We start from the raw sequence: 16,131 nt of genomic DNA, 5'->3' as shown, positions 1-16,131 counted from the left end.
TATCCATTTCTTTATTGATCAAAGGTGCTTACTTAGTGGGTTTTCTCCCGGTGCTCGGGTTTTCCCACGTTACTCGGTGTGTTTTTCATTGCTTTCTCATTTATTCTAAGTTTCATTACTTTTCATTTGATTGTTGATTAGTGGTAATTACAAGTAATTAGTTAGTTTGCGTAATCTAATACTCAACAATATGAAAGTATGCGCATCAGATAACAATCAACAAATTTTTCAGAAACTTAAAGAAGAATTCAAATACTGTGGAAGAGGGAGATATATCATGCGAACCTATATACATTTGAAATCCATTAATGTGTTTATCATATTGCAACATCATTTTATTTAATGGTCTTAGAATTTAGAATTCAGCTAAATTATTTTAAACCCAAGATAATTCAGCTTCAAAGACATTTTTATTATGCAACGCTAGCATGCTTCATGGCCTCTGAACCAAGAGGATTGTAGTCAACATTAATAACTTGGGTTCGTTCCCCTTTTTGGGATTCTTCAACCTCCTCAAAGTAATCACTTCGCGCATTGTTAGCCAGCATGAGGCAAATCAACCAAAAGAGGCATGAGTCGAGGGACAAGAAAGCACCACCTCCGAGGACCCCGGTCTTAGCTGTGGGGCAGGCATAGTCTGGGTTCTGATGTACGGTACGACTTAGATGGAACTGCTCAGTGATTGTTGGCCATAGGAGCAATGCAGCAGCTAAACCAGCGGTTGCCCTATTTATAAACCAAAATAAACCAATGTTATGTCTTATACGCCAATAAATAAATAGCATATATTTGCTGTCAACTAATAACTTTATTTAGGATTAAGTTGTCATTACTCTTGGTAATCCATGCAGGGGAAAACAGTACTCACTAACTAAAACTCCAGTTAGCATACTTCTATAGTGCTAAAGGCAAGCTCAACAAAACATTTCGAATGCAACAAGAGAGAGACACGAGAATCTCTTGTTTAAATATTGTGACTTGTGAGGTGGCTTTCCATCAGGTGTTAACCTGAATTCTATAATGCAGATTCCAGTTGAGGTGGTTTTCTGCTATGTTACTCGACTCAAGTACTCGTGTTGGACACATATATGCGTCCCGAGTGTCTAACTTGGCTTTTATTTTTTTGACAAAATTTCGTGATTTTTGACTCAAAATGAATTGTTGAAGTGTCCATACGTGTTGGAGTGTTGAAAAACTGCCAGCTATATGATGAAGCTCAAAGAAGGGGAAAGTGATCTAATCACTATAACTATGATCTAGTAGTGTACATGAATAGGTGAGGAATTATTGTATATTTAGATTTTAGAGGAACAAGATTAAGTGAACACCTTAGCCTTAAAACACTTGCAGAATAGGAATCAAAACAACGACCCAGAAGACAAATTTGTGAGGCTAAAACAGAATGACGATCTAGCTCTATCCTCAATCAAACTAATAAAAAAGTGCAGGTATTGAATTTGATAAAATAAAAACAAAATTGCAAGGGGCTTTCCAAGAGCTCGTAACATGTTTTTTTTTTTTGGTAAAGATGGAACACTAATATACGTTCTTGGTAAAGGATGTCCTCGCCCACACACAAAGGCAAAGGCTCTCTGCTTGTGAAACAAAAAGGCTCGTTGCTCAAGTTGAACACCAAACTGATAGCCTCTCAACTTCTGGTTGATATGATCAGTCAAGGCTCAAGAGGCTTCTCTGTGTCAGATTAGTTCAAATGCAGCTGATCACATATGTGAAGTCAACTTCAGCTTTTGTGTCTTAATATAGATATTAAACATCTTTTGCTTCTAAGGAACTCAAAAAGGCATAGTATATTGTTTATTCCCTTGACAAAAAAGATCTATTCCTGATCAGGATCTGAAGTGGCAAATTGGCAATCAATAAGTAGAGTTCGTGGATATACTAATAGAGAAATTCATCAGTAATAGGATGCTGTGGTTGGGAATGAGAAACCGATTTCAATTTTGTAATTAACCAGAATACGTTTGTTCGGAATGCTACAGGATTTCGATTTTGCTTAAGTCCTGACCATCGAAAAAAGGCTCAAGTAGTTCTCATTTCAGATTCGCTCCCAGTTAGACAGAATTTCAATTTCTGCTTCAGTTCCATATTTCTGAATCCCCATCTCCCTCTTCTTTCATCCTCCTTCCTCATAAAAAGTCATTGTGCTCAATCCGCCAACTCCATGCTGCTGCCTTGAGCCGTGATGCTATATAGGTATTCCTATTTCTGTAACTCTATGTCTCTATCTCTAATCCTAATTCTAACTCCTACTCTTTTAAATTCACAAGCTCTTGTTTATTTGAAATTTTCAGTATATAAGTTTAGTGTGTCCCAAACATCCAATATTAAATTGAAAATATGAGATTTCACATTCCAGAATTGAGTTCCATTATCCAAATGAATTCCATGTTCCTAAATACTACCGACTGCGACTAATATACTTCTCCTATGGTTCAAATATTTAGCTGCTAACATGTACAAGAGCTGTTAAACAGCAATCAACAAGTCAGCATCTTCATTGCAATAAGTAATCTGTGCAAGGGAACGCATTACTTGCATCAACAAGTTGGGAATATAGAAGAATTTTAAAGTGCACAACACCAAAACTCATGATCCTTTTAAGCACAGAAATTAAAACAGTATAAATAATTCAACGAAGTGGGAGAAGAAAACCTACCAAGCAATGTTGAAAAAGACAAGCATGGTTTTGCTACGAAACAGGGCGCCAGATGGTATACTCCTCTTGTTGTAGGGATAAAATACTGACATGTATCCAACAACAGTCGTTATTATCAGAGCGGCAAAAGATATATATCCCAGAATCACTGTAGGATCAGATGGATATTTGCAGATCACCATACCCTTCCCAGGTATTGGTGTTCCCGCTGCAGGCTTCATAAACGAGAGACTCTCAGTACAAAAATAAAACGCCCGCAATTTAAAGTTAAGGCAGGTACAATTGAGGGAACATAACATATGATCCGAAACATATCAAAGCCAGACAACAATGAGTAGTGAAGTACTATAAAACAGATATACCTTCTTGTTTTCAGCAACAACGCCGCATAAAAAGGAGCATATGCCAAAGAATGAAGTCATGAGAGCAGTCTGTTTCATGCTTAACTCCATCTTTGCAATCAAAAGTACCTTGCTTCAGCCTGAAAAAGGACATTTTCAAAAGCAGAATCGTTGGTCTGTTACTTTGTTCATATAACATTAATACTTCATTAAAACCTCCGTCATCGAGTTTCGAAAACTTATCAGCTCAATCAAATTAAACAATCAACACTCAGAGACCAAAATTAACTTCACTTCAATAATAGAGATGACCTAGAGTGGGAAATTCACGAAGAAAATAGCGGCAAAGCTGAAAACATTAAACATAAATGAGTACATTCAGTAGCAAGTGATCAGCCAATTTCCATCAAACCCTAAGATTCAATCACAATCTCTACAATTTCTCATAACCTTCCAAAAACGATATATCTATATCAGATTTTCTACAATCAGTGCGAATTTCAAACCAAAATTGTCGAATTCAAAAAAATCGGTAATTAGCAATCCTAGCAAAAGACGGAAAGAAGAATTAAACATGGGGAAAATTAATATCTTACATGAAATTTGGCAATCAAACAATAAATTTGCAATTAGTAAAACTGAAGTAATTCAGCAACTACTTTACCTGTAGTTGAAGATAGAACTTAGAAGTAGAGAAAGTGCGACTTTCTGGATCAAATTTAGCGAGAAGGGAACACGGAAAAAGAGGAGAGAGAGAGAGAAAGCGGTAGTCAGCGGGCAATCCGTTACTGCCAGATGGGTCCTATCCTATCTATTACGTACTAGTTTTCAGCTTTTCAAAGATATGAAATCAACCTAAACTAATACTTTCTCCGTTCTACTCCCTCATTCTCTTGTCGAGATACTAATTTGAACTTTACTATCTCTAATTTTTGATAAGCAAAAATTACAAAAAGTTGATATTTGGATAATACACATTGAGACGAATCCAACAAGATCTCACATGACTATATTTTTCCTTAAATACAAATTACAAAAGATAGTCAAAGTCATGTATGTGAATAGTGTCAAAAGTTAAAAGGGGTAAACTAATAAAAGACGGGGAGTATTTTAAATAAAACGTCTGTTTTCTTATGCACTCCAACACGCTTCTTTAATTATTAATATTTTTAAATGTGTATACGTAAAAAAATATGCAAAAATTATAATTTAATAGTATGTATCGAGACAAATCTAACAAGATCCCACTTGAATATATTTTTCTTTATAGGCAAAAGCTAACGGACGCCCTGGGGCGCTAGATAAGAAATATGTTGTTCTATTTAATTACTCATATTTATATAAAATAATATAATAATGTATAATTCCAATGCAATGCATTTAAATGCTTTGCATTTGAATTTAATGTTTTCCTCTTTCCTTTTGAAAAATATTAAATGCTTTGCGTTGGAATTATACATTATTCTATTATTTTGTATAAATATGAGTACTTAAGTACAACAATATATTTCTTATCTAGTGCCCCGGGCGTCCGTTAACAAGATTTCTATTTTTTTTTTGTTGAGGAGTCTTATATTATTTTAATCATAAATTCTCTTCTTTTCTTTTTAATGTTTACACCTCTCCCGTATTAGTAGGTATGCGAGTTATTGCTCTAACCCCACATTCTACTGTAAGTCTGTAATCTTAGCACTTATAATCCTTTCATGACAATACAAATTTCTAAACGTTCAACTGTTTTAAAAAAAATTAATTTCAATTTAATCCGAGATAGGCCAATTTCTTTCTAATATAATATACACGTATTATTGAAATACAAAAGCCCACAATATATGCAATATTATATAAAATGTGTGAACTTATGGTTTTCCCTACTATTTTAGGGTTGAATCAAAACCTATTTCAAGATAGTGATTATCAAAGTTATTAAAATCGCAATTCAAATCTTAAAATCTTACGATTTTACGATTCAAAAGATGGTAGACGATTCGATTTGCGATTCTAGACGATTCTATACATTTTCGTTGACTAGCGAAAACCTCGCAAGTTTAAATCATGCTAAGAAAGAAAATAAGAGATATATATTATTAGTTATTGCCAATATGGTGGGTAAACAACTATTTTTTTTCAATTTTTAGGTCTTTTAACTTCTAATTTTAGCATATTCAATGAAGATTGAGTGCAATATCTTGATTATACATGTTTGTAGAATCTTACGATCATACGATTCGATTTTACGATTCAATTCTAAAGGTTGTTTTCGATTCAAACTAGAATCTCGAATTTTAAATTTTTTTTTTGCATTTCTTTAGGCCTTGTTATAAATAGTGAAAAACACATAAAATATGTTCCTCTATTGAAAAACATGATCTAGTAACTATGATATTATATAATATGTTTTTATAGATCCAACATTTGATTATTTTAATTCCCTCACCAAAAGGCAAATATTTCCTCCAACAAAAAAACAAGACAATAATGTTCAGCGAGAATCTCGTTCACTTGCTTCAAGATATATACATGCCTCTTTATAATTTTTGTGTCTTCAAAGTCATAAGAGGGTATTACGATGGAAACTGAGTTGTCAGGTTTGGCTACGAAATGGTGATTATATGCTACATCCAACAAGTTGTGGTTTGCAACCCAATTAACAACAAATTTTTAGTCGCCATTTTTAGAAAAGAAATATGAAATTACACATGCACAGGAAGGAAGGGGGAGGGTGGAAGAAAAGTTTAGAACAGGGAAGGGAGCTAATCTGACATAAAGATCAATGCACAAGACTAGAAGCTCAGGTTTCCATAGATATTGACTCATTTTCCACAAGATGCCAGCTAGCTTTAATCAGCTCAAAGATAATACAACTAGGAATCACATACATAAAAGCCAAGTACACAACACAGAATATCACACTGATGTTTGATGCCTAACTCCTCAAAGAGTATGCTTACTTGAATACTTGAAGTAAACAACGAAAATGTATCAGCAATAGTTGCAATTTGCAATCATCTTACTCGGGTAATTTCAAGAACTTCGTAAGAAGAGCCTTAGATGAATCACTCAAGTTATTAGACGACAATAGGCCAGTCACTAATGAGAAAGTGTCAGCGTCACCTTTGAATCCCTTGCTAACCATAAGATCACAATGATACAATGCATTTGATAAGTCATTTTTGAGAATATATCCTCTAATGATTGTATTATATGTAAATTCATTAGGGGAGCAACCATCATCCTCCATTTTCCTCAACAGTTGATTAGCTTCATCCATGAGGCCTTTCTTGCAGAAACCTTCCATCAAAATTGTGTATATTTTAACATCAGGTTCCAGCCTTTTCAATACAAGATCTGAGAAAATTTTTGCTGCATCTTCAAGTTTCCCAGCCTCACACAAACTATCCATTAGGATAGCGTAGATGACAACATCAGGCTTAACACGATTATCCTCCATTTCTTCAAGTAACGTTACTGCCTCATCAAGTAGCACATTTTTGCATAAGCCATCAAGCAATGAAGAATATGTGACAACATCGGGAGTAACTCCATGGCCTTGCATATCCTTGAACAGTTTACGTGCAAGTGGGAGTCTATTGACTTTGCATAGTCCATCAATAAGAGTGTTATAGGTAACAACATCAGGTGTGATCCCTTTCTCAAGTATTTCTTGGAATAAATTGAGTGCCTTGTCAATGGTTCTAGCCTTGCAATATCCATTAATCATAGTGTTGAAACTTACAATATTAGGCTCACACCCATTTTGAGCCATGAGATCAAGTAGTTTTTCCGCATCCTCCATCTGACCACGCAAACAATAACCATCGAGTAAAGCATTGTAAGTTATGACATTTGGAATCTCACCTCTCTCAATCATGTAGTCTAGAATAGCTTGTGCTTCATCAACATTACCATCTTTTCTAAACATGTCAACAAGCATGCTAAAGGTGGTAACATCTGGCGCTATGTCACACTCCAACATCTGAGCTAGCATATCTTTAGCCTCGACCTTGGAGCCGGAGTTGTAGAGACCTCTAATCAAAGAGTTATAAGTGACAACGTCAGGTATAATGCCCTCACTTTTCATGGTGGTGAACAGGTCGAGGGCCTCTCTCAACAGCCTATCCTTACAAAGACTATCAATAATGGTGTTATATATAACAAGGTTAGGTTTACAACGACCAGATTGCATCTTCCTGAGCAAGTGGAGGGCAGCAGCATTGTCACCAATCCGACAAAGGCCTTTGAAAATAGCACCATAGGTAACAATGTTGGGTTGGAAACCTAGCTTAACAATATGATGGAGCAATTGAAGAGCTTGAGGAAGCTTATCACAGTGGATAAAGCCATTGATTAAGGTAGTAAAGATAACACAATCACCCTCAAAGGGGTAACCAAGCTTAAGGCTTTTGGCGAGAAGAGAGAGGCCGAAATCGACATGGCCCAAATGGCAGTAACAGTTGGCAAGAATACCAATAGAATGCCTATCGGGTCGAATACCTGACAATTCAAGGTTTCTGAGTAGAGAGATAAGGGTAGAGTGAGGTTGAAGGCGTTTCAATTTGGAAATGGCAGTGAAGAGCTGATTGAAATCTATAACAGAAGGAAGAGGGCGCAATGAAGTCATTTGATGAAAGAGAGAAAGGGGAAAATCGAGATTGGAAAACCCTAATTTGCAATGCTCTCTAATTGATTGGAGAAACAACTTACGATGTTCATGAGTTGCAATGGAGTAATAATTGCGTAAATGAAAATGAAAATGAAAAGCAGAAAAGAAAGGGGAAAGGGGAAAAGAAGAAGAAGAAGAGAGACAAGAAGGAAAAAAGCTAGTACCAATTAATGAACGCCTCAGCATCATTGTCGTCTTCGCCACAAATGAAATCTGTTTTTCAGCAACTGCAGATACTTTAGGATAAAGCTGTGGCATTCATGAAAGTGCAAAACAGAATGCAAAATACAACTGATGAATCTACAACAGCTTCATTGAAGCGAAACTTGGTACTATCTATTTGGGTCGAGGAGGGTTTGGGTCGGTTTTTGTTTGATGGGACAAAAGTTCAAAGTTGCTGAAGATTGAAGAATGAGAGTGGAGTCTGGACTCGGGAGATGGCAATTATACTTTGTCGAATACATATATGATGTGTGTGGCCCCTAACAAATAAAAGTGAGGAAAGAGAGAATACATGGTGCGTGGCTCAACCTCCTCAAAAAAAAAATTTAATGCAAAGAGAGTGGGATAGTGTATTGAAGTGGAGGGATGATATAAATCTATCATATAAATATGTTAGATACAAGTTTTCACGTAACAAATATTATTTGTGTCGGTAAAAATATTATTTGTATTTTTTTCCCTTATTTGTTGTACGAAACATGAATAATACTTTTACATACACAAACACTTTTTATTTTGTATATACAGAAACAATATTTGTTATACGAAAACTTGTGTTAGATACATCTGACTTTTAGAGATTTATCAAACTTGAGAGAGAAAATAATGTGCTTTATATCCTAAAAAGTAGTGTTGTGTTACTCAAGAGAGAGAAAATTATAAATATTTCTCAACAATTTAATGAGATAGGGAGGCAAAAATACTGAGAAAGAGAGAGAAAATAATGTGTTTTATCTCCTAAAAAGTAGTGTTGTGATACTCAAGATAGAGAAAATTATAAATATTTCTCAACAATTTACTGAGATAGAAAGAGAAAAAATACGAAAAGATGGCCGGGAGAATTTCTTTTTGGTGGGAATAGGAGGGAAAAATACAATGAAAAAAAAAGGATTGTTGGAAAATCAATAGTAATCAATGAAGTCGTGAAATTGGGTCTTTCAAAATTTCAAAGGTTTGTTTCGGGAGAAGTTTAATAGGATTAAAAACTAGAATTTTCATTATTGGGCTGTGGATGATAGCAACTCTTACCTCTTTTGTATTTGTTCATATACCGATTTTTTTCTCTCTTATTTCTTTACTCTAATCTTCAGGTTTTTCCTTTTCTCTCTCTCTGAAATAAAGTTTTCATTTTTGATGTTTAGGCGGTAATCTTATTTAAACATTCATCTCTTCTTCATTTTCTAGAAGTTTTATGATTTAACTTTGTTTGTAATTAGAATCCTTTGGCTGTAAATTTCTTATACTTCCTGTAACGCCCCGACCTCTAATCATCGTGGTTATGTTAATAAATCGATTATTAGTAGCGGAACCTAGATAGTCGGTGCGTTACCGCCGTACTTTCCATAAGGAAAATACAAGGCAACATAAAATCATAACCTTAAACATTTTATAACATGCAGCATAATATAGATCCAACATTAGTCTTGATTAACAGAATCTTAGTTACTAATCAGAGTTTTGACATAAACTTAAATTAAAACCATGAGAGTCTAGATAATCTAGATATTAATTAAATCCTCACTGCTACGCCATCCCGTTATCCCATCGGTACCTAAAACATAAAACAAAACGTCGTGAGCCGAGGCTCAGTAACATACTACTCTAACATCGTAAATTCATTTCACATCATTTTAGTTAAAAACAGGGAGAATAGAATAAGTAAAACATTTCACAAACATATCATATCATGTTACATTATCTTCTTTATCATGTTCATCATCATATATTTTACTTTGGTAACTTGGCTAGTACAACGGAAGGGACGTCTCCCCAAAACATCATAACATCATAAACGGAAGGCAGCCACCCGAGGACAAAAGCCCTCACTAAACGGAAGGTGGCGTTATTTGCCCAGATTTGCGCGGTGCCACCCGAGGACAAAAGCCCTCACTAAACGGAAGGTGGTTAACCGGCCGGAAGGTACGTGCACGACCCGGGATAACAGAATACTTGCCAAGAACCGTCTTTCACTTGAATTTATCATGTTTCATTTCTTTTAAGCATATCATCATCATCGTGAATAATTATATTCTTTCATTTCATATCATAACATCATCATCTATTTCATAGCATCTATCATCATAATCATAATCATAAAACATTTCATTTCCCGCAATCCATATATAAAGCATAATATTAATCATGATCATAAAACATACTTCGAAGGGGAATGCGGGTGTTAGCAGTAGACGTTACCTGAATTCCTGCTTAATAACCTTGATAGCCGGGGGAGGCTTGTAATATCCTTTATCTTCCTTAATCTATTCAAGAATAATTTTATTAATGAACGTTTCGTTATTTAGCTTTTAAGCCTAAATATTGGTTAGCGCTTATTAAGGTCATAACGGTTATTATAACGTCGTAGGTCATTATTTCTTAATCGTTAATAACTTTTTAATTAGGGTGACTCTTTAACAACTATTTAATGAATAACTCATTTAACTATATATTTAGAATTATCGAAACATTAAAGTTATACTATTACATATTATAAAACCTTTCGAAAACATAACATTATTCTAGTTCATAGTTAATAATAATTTAGTCGTCTAAATAATTATGTTAATTAGTTATTATAATAATCCCATAACATTATTTTAATATTATTTAGTCATTTAAAACTAACAAGTCGATTAACTAATTATTATAAGTGAACTTAAGGATTAGTGAAGTACTCATAACTTAAACTCAATTATAACAACAAGCTTAATGAATTATTTTTTAATCAGGTTTTAATTAGTTTAGAAATCATGAATTATAACCCAATAATAGATTTTAGTAAATAAATTGGGTGGTTTAGTAAAACTAACTAAATCAGTCCACTAAAGCTCAATATATTAAAGCAACAAGATTAACTTAAATGATTTAACTAAGTAAATCAGATTATAAGCCCAATATTATACTTAACTTAATAAATTAAATCAGTATAACTTAATCTAATACTAAATCAGTTTTAGTTTAACTCAATTTGTCCATCTAATACTAAATAGCTTAGCTAATACAATTAAAAGTCAGATTTGAGCCCAACTAAAGAACATGCAACACATGCATTGAGTTGGTTTACTAAAGCAAATCAGTTTTTAGGCCCAATTACACTAATTAACAAGGGTACAAGTGAACTATCATTATAGTACTTAAAAATCAGTTTTAAGAGGGAAATTAAAAGAGGTGGTATACCTCTGCTCTCTTGAGCAGGGACGAAAACGCAGGTCGGGCGAACTCCGGCGAGCGGCGCAGATGACGGCGCGGGATGTCGGCGGTGGAAACAGAACAGCGACGACCGTAGATCTCCGGAGCTCCGGCGGCGGCGGAACGACAGGAGCAGCAACAGCACGCGAAACAGAGGAGCGTGCGAGCGAGAGTGAGAGAGAGAGGAAGCAGCGTCGGGCTGCGACGTGGGTCGCCGGCGAGCTGCACGGTGGTCGGCGAACGACAGCGGGGTGAAGACGCGACTGAGCGCGGCGCAGGTGGCGCGCGCGGTGGCCGACGGTGGTCGGTTGTGGGGGTCGAAACAGAGGAGAGAGAGAGAAGAATTTTTTTGTGAATTCTTGTGGTTTTAAGTTTGTAATTGAAGCTCATTTCTTCTGTGTATTTATGGACAGATTTTTGGAACAAAGGTTGAAGGTGGAAGGATGGTGATTGGTGGTTTTGTTGATAGGAAGCTAGGAGAGGGGACAAGTAGGAGATAGGGGGAGATGGTAGGTGATTAATGGTGGTTCAATTAAGGGAAAATAGTGTAGGGGAAAAGAGGTGGGTGTTGACCGTGGGTTTGGGGGGTTTCTTCTTTTTTTTTTTTTTATTTATTTATTAATTTGCTTAAACTTGGTTGGTTTCCTTTGTTGTAATATAAGTGACTAACTTAGGTGTTATTAGTAATCTTACTCTTCAATTACAATATTTTATAGAATTAGTTAGTTTATTTAAAAGCTCAAAAAAAATAAAATAATTCATAATTAGACTTACTTAACTAAAACAATTATTAAGTGAACGATTTAACTTTCTTAATTACTTAATTAAACATGTTTAAAAGTTTGGGATATTACACTTCCTCCGTGTTGCTTTAATTGAAACATTGGGAGAAAATAATGACACTATTTATTGATCAATTTTGACTCTAATTTATATGTATTAATACTCCGTATTTTTAGTAAGTTATTAATTATAATTTTTAAAAGGGTTTGTTTATTGAAAAGGTTTACGTACTATTAATTATAAAGATTTTAAATAGGCTTTTATGATGTATTATGGGTTTTTCAAATAGACTCCAGCCCAAATTAAATATTGGGCCTAAGTTTACAAATTATAATCCAAGTACTTAGGGTTGTTCTCTTCGGCATAAAACAGATGAATTGAACTGAATTGAACTGAATTAAATTAAATTAAATTAAATTGAGTCTAATAAATATAATTGAATGTAGTAAATATATAAATAATATTTAAATAATAATAATATGAATATTAAATAATAATTATAATGATAAGTAATAATAATGAATAATAATAATAATAAGAGTATTTTGGATATTTTTAAATGATAGTTATAAATAAATAATATTAATAATCATAAAATAATAATAATAATAATAATAATTAATGATAATAATGATAATTAATAATAATTATTTTGTATTATTTGTATCTATACTAATATATTAAAAGACATCATAAGAATGTGTATGTGCCATGTGGCATTCTCCTCTAAGGCTCTAATGTAAATGATCCATTTTCATGTCAAACCCCTCAATTGAAAAAATAATATTGTGTGGTTAGAAGGTATCGAACACGTGACCTTTGAAAGTTAAAGTGAAAGCTTAACCATTAATCCAACATAACATCATTGTTTAGTATTTTAAAATAAAATATAATAAGGTCTTGTAATTATATCTCATTAAAAGATTGCACAAGTAGTTAGATAACTAACTCATTAATGGTAGTGGTAATTGACTATTGTAGACATAAACTCTTACTCCAATTTCTTGTATTCTTCGAATTATGACGTCAATTTTTTCCTCACAAGACAAAAATTTACGAAAAGAAACGATCCGGGGCATCGCCCGGGACACTCACTAGTTAATACAGTATATTAATACTTGATGATGATTATATAATAACAATAATACTTCATCCGTTTCCTAAAGATCTTCCCTTTTTCCGTTTAAGTGTGTTTTCAAAAGATCCTCCCTCTTTTACTTTATTCCTTATTTGAATTTTTTTTTTCCTTTTTACCCTCTCATGTCCCTATCATATGGTCCATCATTACATTATTAATTCAATTTTACTCCCTTTCTCTCTCCTACTTTAACCTCTTTTTATTTGTTTATTTATCTTAACCCCTTTCTCTCTCCTACTTTACCCACACCCCACAAATTAATTCTCATTGGTATTTGTAGTAACAATAACAAGGAAGATCTTTAGGAAACGGAGGTAGTATCTAATAAGTAAATTAATATTACTATTTTAATAATTAGATTTAATAATATAATAATATTTAGTAATAAAAATAATGATTGGATCAGATTGCGAAAATCGCATCATAAACCGTTTTGACGCGATTTGATTGGTTTAATTTATGGGCTAAAAAACGTGAGTTTATTTGTGTTTTGACCTAAACCATGTGAAGGATTTTGTCCTCGATCAAGTGTAATAAACTAAATAATATTAGGATAAGTTATGGAGATAATATATTCAATAATATTAGATGATCACAACGTTTTGCTAGAATCTAATTGTGGTTTGTTGGACTAATATGATTAGGGCCAACTACTAATAATACCGCGAAAGTCTGTGAATTGTTTTTTCCAAAGTGGGGGGACACCTATCCCCATGTCCCCTGCTGGCTCCGCCCCTGATAGTCCATGATTGTTTTACACCGAATTCCTGCATAACCCATATCTCTCCTGTATATGTTACCAAATGCAAACAACCCCTTAAATCAATTAACTTCGATCCATATGACACAGGTAGTGGAACTTTATGAAAATTTTCGCTTCCAAGATCAAACACTATTATAGAATTTGACTTAGTTATCCAATTTAATGCATTATTAGAATAAATCATAGTATAATTTTCAGTTAGTGGATGAGGATAATCACACTCACTCACGTTGCTAGTTATTAGTTTCCATGAATTGTTCTTCAAGCTGTAAAGTCTTATGGAAGCCTCTTTAGGTAACAAACATAAAATCTTATAATCACGAGTTGTGCTATCATAGCCAAACCCACTAACAATAAGCCTCGGACTTAAAGGTTGCCGTGGATCGGAGTTGTGAGTTTGAAGGCGTGTGTGATCGGGTTGTAAACTGAAAACAACATTGTTGTTGCCTTGCTTACTTGAAGATAATCCAAATGTTTGAAGCAAAGTAAGCCATTGCACGAACCAATAAGTTGAGAAGGATAAAAAATTGGATCAAGATGAGAGTCATAATGAATTGGCTTCATCTTTATTCTTTCAGGACACTGAAAATCAACGTATATCATACTATTACCATCCTTCGACAAGATAATAAAGGAGCTGATTATCCCATTCTTACTAGGATTATTGATGGTGCGTCGAATGTGGAAATCCATCAAGTGTTGGGTGTTGATTTTGTCACGCCAACGCTTGCAAACGCACTTGCAACGGACAATGTCTTCAACTGGTACCGCACTAGAATATCACATACCAACTCCAAAGGAAGTGTAAGATATTTTGGGGTATATTTATATGGAAGGATTAACAAAATATATTTGTAAATGTAAAGTTAATACTCTTTATCACTCATAAACTAAAACATAATATAACACTTGGAATTTTGTTTTACAAAACTACTCATTCCACTCATTTCTCACACACAAATATTTGCTCACAAGAGCTTTTCTTGATGCACTCCAAAACTCCCGAGGCATACCTTACCACCAAAATGCAATACCTATTTATACTACTCAATATGATGTAGCATGGAGCAAGCTTTTCAACTTTTGAGAGCTATGCCTATAACTAGCATGGTGTAGCCTTTACCTTTGCATTTAATGTGAAGCTCACTCATTTTGACAATTTACTTCACTGTAATCAAGAGGAAGAAAATTGAGTGTGAGCTAGAGTTGTTTTATTTTGACTAAGCCCCATCTAGAAGCTAGGAGAGAGAGAGTTGCTGAATTTTAACACTCCCCATCAACGACTACTCTCTCTCAGAGTAAGTCTCGAGGTCGTACCAAGTTGTTTCCAGAACTTTTCAAACTTTGGTCCTCCAAGACCTTTTGTGAATATATCTGCAACTTGGTCCTCCGTGGTCACTTGCGTAAGTTCAATCTCACCCCGTAGAATCTTCTCTCGGACAAAATGATAATGTACCTCCACATGTTTTGTCCTTGCGTGAAAAACAGGATTCTCCGCTAAATGTATCGCAGACTGATTATCACAAGCTAACTTGATTCCCGGATCAATTGGTTGATGCAGATCCTTGAGTAATTGCGTTAACCACACACATTCTTGTGTAGCCATAGCTGCCGCTCTATATTCCGCTTCCGTACTTGACAATGACACTGTTGGTTGTTTCTTGCTACACCAAGAGACTGTTCCAGAACCCAGATTAAATACATAACCCGTAGTTGACCGACGTGTGTCGAGATCACCAATTCACCAGCACATAGTCAGCACCACAATATCCGACAATTTTAATCTCTTCATCATTGCGGTACAGGATTCCATAGTCAATGGTTCCTTTCACGTACCTTAATATCCGACGTACGGCCTCGAGGTGACGCTTTATCAGTTTTTGCATAAACCGACTAATCACACTCACTGCATATGCAATATCTAGTCTGGTTAACGTGAGATAGATAAGACTTCCCACCAATTATCTGTACATGGTTACATTTTCTAGATCTTTGCTTCGACTGAACATAACCTTACATTAACCTCCAATGGAGTTGACATAGGTTGCAATCGACCATTCCATATTTTTCTAGAAGATCACGGGCATATTTCTGTTGGCATAAAAATATCCCATTGTTAGTCCTCTCCACTTCAAGACCAAGAAAATGTTTTATTCTCCGAGCTCCTTCATTTGGAAACGTACTGAAAGATTAGCTCTTGTTTGTTGAATCTCCTCTTCAAAATCTCCTGTGATGATAAGATCATCCACTATACAAGAACTATTGCCAACTTTCCATCTTGAGCTTTCACAAATAAGCTCGAATCAGCTGGTGCTACAAATAACCACTCTGTAACAGAAACTCCGCTATCTTTCC

At 34.6% G+C, this 16,131-nt stretch overlaps 2 protein-coding genes across 3 annotated transcripts; both read right to left on the bottom strand.

The window, feature by feature from the left end:
- Positions 1-210: 210 nt before the first annotated feature.
- Positions 211-3,841, bottom strand: LOC104890783 (hypothetical protein). 2 transcript variants are annotated; one of them, XM_010676373.4, is made up of 4 exons: positions 3,683-3,841; positions 3,040-3,158; positions 2,678-2,892; positions 211-726 (listed from the first exon to the last, which is right to left on the bottom strand). In XM_010676373.4, the coding sequence occupies exons 2-4, from the start codon at positions 3,127-3,129 to the stop codon at positions 414-416; spliced, it is 618 nt and encodes a 205-aa protein (XP_010674675.1). In that variant the 5' UTR covers positions 3,130-3,158; positions 3,683-3,841; the 3' UTR covers positions 211-413. The 2 variants fall into 2 exon arrangements, with proteins under 2 accessions (XP_010674675.1, XP_048499266.1); XM_048643309.2 differs by having other exon boundaries at positions 3,615-3,687.
- A 1,949-nt stretch (positions 3,842-5,790) lies between these two features.
- LOC104890784 (putative pentatricopeptide repeat-containing protein At1g12700, mitochondrial) lies at positions 5,791-9,957 on the bottom strand. The gene has a single exon (XM_019248726.3). The coding sequence runs from the start codon at positions 7,937-7,939 to the stop codon at positions 6,029-6,031; it is 1,911 nt and encodes a 636-aa protein (XP_019104271.2). The 5' UTR covers positions 7,940-9,957; the 3' UTR covers positions 5,791-6,028.
- Positions 9,958-16,131: the final 6,174 nt, after the last annotated feature.

This window comes from Beta vulgaris, chromosome 4, assembly GCF_026745355.1.
Source record: "Beta vulgaris subsp. vulgaris cultivar EL10 chromosome 4, EL10.2, whole genome shotgun sequence".
Classification (NCBI taxonomy): domain Eukaryota; kingdom Viridiplantae; phylum Streptophyta; class Magnoliopsida; order Caryophyllales; family Amaranthaceae; genus Beta; species Beta vulgaris.
The sequence above is the reverse complement of the archived record's forward strand: the minus strand, read 5'-3'. Positions and strand labels throughout refer to the sequence as shown.